The 6,000-nt window shown below is 44.6% G+C and overlaps 1 protein-coding gene across 1 annotated transcript; it reads left to right on the forward strand.

Annotated features, from left to right (window-relative positions):
- The first annotated feature begins 589 nt into the window (after positions 1 to 589).
- LOC105927984 (gap junction delta-4 protein) lies at positions 590 to 5,598 on the forward strand. The gene is made up of 2 exons (XM_036125710.1): positions 590 to 1,511; positions 1,605 to 5,598. Exons 1-2 carry the CDS (start codon positions 1,448 to 1,450, stop codon positions 2,828 to 2,830), a joined length of 1,290 nt encoding a protein of 429 aa, XP_035981603.1. The 5' UTR covers positions 590 to 1,447; the 3' UTR covers positions 2,831 to 5,598.
- Positions 5,599 to 6,000: the final 402 nt, after the last annotated feature.

Consider the following 6,000-nt stretch of genomic DNA (forward strand, 5'->3'; position numbering starts at 1 on the left):
CTGGTGAGACTTTAGAAGTGGATGTCTGTGCTTCCTTTAAATAGTTGCACTATGTTTACCTGATTTTATCAATGCATTATATGCACACAAGTAGGTGTGACGGGGAAAACAAGGGCAGGGCTGAACCTGCTATGAAGGGGTTTGGACCTTTTTCATAACTGTTTTTAGTTATGAACTTCCTCTTTTTTTCTTATTCTCTTCTTTAATAGTGTGAACTATGAACCTTTTGCTTAATTAAAAACTACATTTTTTTATTCCCTGTACAAACCAAATAATGCAGCAGCAAATAATTTTCTTTTGAGCATGTGTTTTATTGAGCCCCTGAAACCTCAAATTTAAATAAAATGTATTTCTACCAAATAACTACTGTGGGGACAAAATATTGCTCAACCCTTAACGTAACGTATTCTTTTTCCAACTATGGCTGTTGGTTACATAGCTTTTATCTCCTGCTCGCCACGTAGCTGGTTGGCTCAGTCATTTTTTGGATTACGTTTAATACAGATCTTTTAAAATTAACTTTCCTTACCATTTAAATTTAGGGTAACCCCCAAAAAACAAAACAAAAACAAACACAGTGTGGGAGTAAAAAAGCGTGTTGATGATTTATCATAAAACATTGTCTATGGGTCTGTCACTTTTAGGACTGTGCACGCCCTCCCACCATTCAGATCTTGTTTGCCTTTCAAATTCTGAGACCCATGTTATTTCCTGCACTGTTTGCTCTACTGTTTTAAGTGGTGTAAACAGGTCTTCTGGTCACAATATGAGCCTCTACCTCGCATCTGATCACTGGTTAACTATTCTTTACACCCCGTACAAACAAGAAGCAGCGGTAAATCTTCTCCCGTAAACTAGCCTCAGCTGTGTGAAACAACAGTTTATGACCCGTTTTATCTTCGTGACACCGTCCGCATACCTGCATGTGCGATCAGCCGTTGCTGCGGCAGCAAGTTCATACAAGTTCCTCCGGGGTTATGAAGCAGTCAATGAGAGCATGCTTGCCATTGTCCTCGAGAACTTTAAAAGGACCACAATTTGGAACGAGTAAGCCAGGAGGCCTGTTGCAAGGATGACCAGCAGCACGAAAATATCTCTGCAATGCCAGGAGGGCAATGTGCTTCGGGAAACGTGTTAAGAATAGACCGACTATAGAGCACGCTCCTGTCTTCTGTTGTCTGAGGACAGACGGTTGGCCTCAGAGGGCAGGCGGAGAGGTACGGCGGAGTACTCCGTTTGGTCTGCCAAGCTTGTTGGTTTGTTGGAGTTGGTCGGGAAGGATTTCGTCCCCAACAACTGGACTCAGCTGACCTTTGGCAGGAACGGTAGACGTGGAGAACGGATGAGTGGCGAGATGCAGAGTGAACCGTTACCTGCGGGATTTTTTTAGACGTTATTTAGCAACAGCAAAAGTGGGGGAACTTTATTAACTGTAGACACGGTAGACATGGTGGGATCAAGTGTCTCTGAAATCCTCTTCATCTCTGTCAACCGCAGCATCACTTTGATGGGTGAGTAGATTTCTCATCTCGTTATATTGCATAAGCAATCTGTATTTTAAGACCGAAATAAAGGCTCATGCTGGTGTTTGATTTGTTTAACAGGAAAGGTGTGGCTCGTTGTAATGATCTTTCTCCGGGTCCTGATCCTCCTCTTCGCCGGCTACCCTCTCTACCGGGACGAGCAGGAGAGATTCGTCTGTAACACCATCCAACCTGGTTGTGCCAACGTCTGCTACGACCTCTTCTCTCCTGTCTCCCTGTTCCGTTTCTGGCTGGTGCAGCTCGTCGCCTTGTGTCTGCCTTACGTCGTCTTCGTCATCTACGTGGTCCATAAGGTGTCGGGCGCCCTCTCGGTGGCTCCGAACCCGACCGGACACGCCAAGACCTTTCAGATGTTCAAGGTCCACAAGGAGCAGTTCAACAAGATGTGTGTAAACAAGGTGCCAGTGGTGGTTGAGCAGAAAGGGGCACTGCGGTGCTTCACGGGAGCCTACATCCTCCATCTGCTGTTCAGGACGCTTTTGGAAGCGGGCTTTGGGGCGGCTCATTATTATATGTTTGGTTTCTACGTCCCCAGGAGGTTTTTGTGCCAGCACGCTCCGTGCACCACCCAGGTGGACTGCTACATCTCCAGGCCCACCGAGAAGACCGTGATGCTCAACTTTATGCTCGCTGTGGCGGCCCTGTCCCTTTTCCTCAATGTGCTGGATTTCATTTGGGCCATCAAACGGTCGCTGAAGCACAACACCAAGAGGAAGACGACGCGTCAGAAAACCTTTGAGGAGGAGCTCTGCTTCCTCTCGGCTGGTGTCGCGTCCACAGGCATGGATGCAAACCCATCTCCTACTCAACAAGATCAAAAGGCACAACCTGGGAACACTGAAAGTTTCAGGAAGAGGCGCGGCAGCAAAGGCTCTTGTGGAGGAGGGAAACTTTCTTCAGGTCAGGAGGCGTCCTCCCTGGAGCGGTGCTCTCACCCTTGTTCTTCTGGAGCTCCGTGCTGTAACAGTGGTAACAATGACGTCTTGACCTCCCAGGAGGAGGTTCTGGAGAGGAGTGGCAGCGAGGTTGCCCTCTGTCCCCAGGAGACTGCGGGGACTCCAAGATCCATTAGAGTCAACAAACGTAGCAGAGTTAAACCTCCCCCTCCGCCCAGGCTGGACCTCAGGCTACCCTCTGGGGATTTGGAAGACCCGGTCAGGGAGGTTTTCACGACAACGGCAGTCTGTACCGGGAGGGTGGGTCAGTATTCACTGTTTGAACTAGGAAACGGTGTTGAACTTCAAAGCAGTGAAGGTGGGCAGGAGAAACGATCAGAGTGGGTGTGAGTTTTAGGCTGTAGTTTCTGTTATTAGTGGCTTTCTATCTACCTCGTTTTGTTTTTTTTAAACCCAGGCTGCTGTGTAGTTTGAGAATTTTAACTGGAATGACAATCTCCACAAAAATTTTATGTATCATAATTAGAGATGCACCAAGCAGAGAGTTGTGGGTCATACTATGATTTCCAACTTTTGTGAAGCTCTAATCTGCTGAAACTGATTTTATTATATTTCAATTTCTCTTTGGGGATTATAATTAACAGTGTTCACAGTATTTTATTCTACTGCTCTTTCCACAAGGAAACATAATCATGTCTAGGCTAATGGGAGCAGACACGTCACCTTGAGTAATGTTTTACATTTAAAAACAAGCATAGACTGATTTGGAGTTGGCATGTTAGATTGCCTTTAGCACCGTACATTAGCAGTTAGCACTCCTAGCATTACTACCGGTAAGTTTCCATTGAGAGAATGCCGACCACGACTTTTATCCAAAGGTTTCCCCAAAACTGGAAGCAATTTGGAACCCAGCATGGTTCTATTAAGGATGAAACAGAGGGATATCACTGTCATACATTTCTTCTTCAGGTCAAATAACCCTTTGTTAAACGACTCCAAGCTAGGTCTGTGTTGACGTTGAAATGATGTGGCTGGAGACTTATTTTGGTAATCCAAAAACAACCAGCACTGTGAAGCTACTAAATAACTTGGAGTGTTTTTCACTCCGTAACAGAGTACCTGTAGTCATTACTAGTCCAACCTGGATAGTTCTTGATCATGGTGTGTTTACTGATTGGAAAAAGATTGGGTATTTCAGTTTCCAGCTGACTGGTTTGCCCCGATCAGGCTGGAAATCGATCTAGTGGGTTTTGGTGCTTTTTTTTATGTGCTGTCTCCTTTAGGACACTTGCCCTGTGATGCTAACTGACAAAAATTCACCCACCTCCTGAACCAAAGTCAGGAATGACAGAACCATTTTCAATAAGGTGCCATTGAGTGAGTGTTGCTCTTAGGGGGGACAAAATAACTCTGCTGCAGCCCACCTGTTTGTTTCCATGTGGATTTTACCCCCACCTTCACCATCACTGACCACAACAAAGGCAAGTCTGGACCTGGCCTCTGTACGCCACCCCCTCGGAAGTCCCTTAATATGACTCCAGCTAAATAGCCCTGCTTTTGAGCTTGGATCAGAGGGGTCAAAGTGGACAGGAGCAGCTTCTGGCCTGGGGTCCTACAGATGAGCTAAAATGAGAGACAAGGCCGTTACCCAGCCCATAGATGGGGAGAGAGAGGATTCCTCCTGCAGAGCCAAGGACACTATGAAGGCCCCTAAAGCTGACTTGAGGCTGATCACTAATTATGCTCCCCCGTAGGGGCCCTGTATTCATGGCGACAGCTTGTCACTCTATTTCAGGGCCTCTCGGAGCTCAGGAGGAATACAAACCTCAGCACACCTCCACACTAGAAATAGAGCCCAGAGCAGGGGAGTGCTGACCGTTGCCCTGCAGGATCTCTGCACCGTGTGTCGGCGGGGGCTTTAGTTTCACCTTGGTCAACGCTTAAATTAATGTGACACCGACGTCCCACGGTGACACATGCCTGTCATAGCCAGTAAGACGTGTTGCTGTGTTTACACGGCCAGGGAAACCACGATAAATGATTTGCACAAAACGAGTGCAATAAATCCTCAGCATGGCTGTCTGAGTCGCTGTCTAGCTGAGGGGCTTATCTTTGTGTAAAGAGATAGCGCTTGATGTTTTTCTTCTTGTGGCCTTTTTGAAGACGGCGACAAAAGCTCCCAGACTCGTATCTTGGATTGGTACAGACAGATGCACCCTGACCCATGTGTGATAAACGGTTTTTGAATTTCTGACACCAAAGTGTCTTTGATTTTTGCTTTCAGTGTCCGGCTGGGCTTACGTTTAATCTGAAATGAATCTGGTGAAATTCTTAAGTGCTAAAACTGTCACACTTAAAAAAACACTTTGCGCTTTTATAGTCACTTTACATTGACTTCCGTTATGTTGTTCCAATTTATACACTTGTTGTCATTAGCTGTGTTACCAACAGAGCCTAGCAAAAGTACTTACGCACATCTTTGAACTTTCCTACATTTTTTTTCTTCTTAGACAGACTTCAAGATATTTTCTTTGGATTTTATGAGACAACCAAACAGAAAATGGTACGTGATTATGGAGTGGAAGAAAAACACATGCACACTTTTCAAATAGTTTTAGAAATATCCTAATCCTGAGCCATAGATTGTCTTTAGATTAGGTTATGAACTTTAAATGTTTCACATTAGTGTGCTTCCTGTACAATACGCCATTGTTGCGCTGATTGCATGTCGGGCCGCTGTGCTCCTGGCTTCTTTGTGTCTAATAACACATTTCTGTCACAGCTTTTCATCTCCAATTCTGAACCACACAAGCACTTAAGATATATCAGATTTTTTCCCCAAACCATGTTTCCTTCAGGAGCACTTTTTCAATCAAGTCTATTGTGTAGTAAGAGTTTCTTCTCGAATACTAGCGTTTTGAAACTCTGCTGCCCTCTAGTGCCACAGAATGATAAATGCAGCCTCATATTGTATTCCCTGACCTAAATCAACCCCTTTGGTTTATTCTCGGCTGTATCTCTGTTTGTTTTAAAATACTGCGTGACTCAAGCAGTGACTGCCAGTTTTATATGCCATGTAGTTTAGTGATTTCAAATCGATTGTTAGAAGGACTTCACTCTTTTTTTTATGCTTGTGTACAATATATCTTTTTTCTGTTGAACTTTGTCTCACAAAAAGGTCTCCATTCCTTTTACTACACATGCAACGTTACTTCAGCTTGGTGAAGGAGATGAAAGGTGAAGATGAGGAGAGCTGGATGACTTTTCTTTTTTACTCTACATAAAACACGAATGTAACAGGAAATCAACTCAGTTCATAGGATGTTGTTTTGCTAAGGTAAATACCAAAGAGTGGACTACTGGATTACTCACAGGTTTTCTCTGTGAAAGCCCTTTATGACAGCTCTGACAGCGTTTTTTTTTTGTTTTTTTGTTTGTTTTTTAACCAGACTCCAGAATAAACAGTGGCATATTCAGGTTTGTGGTGAACATCTGGATATGAACCAGATCCTTTTTGCTCTGTGATGCACCCTCTGCTTAGTTGCCAGTTTTAGGTAACT

The sequence above is a fragment of the Fundulus heteroclitus genome, chromosome 21 (genome assembly GCF_011125445.2).
Source record: "Fundulus heteroclitus isolate FHET01 chromosome 21, MU-UCD_Fhet_4.1, whole genome shotgun sequence".
In the NCBI taxonomy this organism is placed as follows: domain Eukaryota; kingdom Metazoa; phylum Chordata; class Actinopteri; order Cyprinodontiformes; family Fundulidae; genus Fundulus; species Fundulus heteroclitus.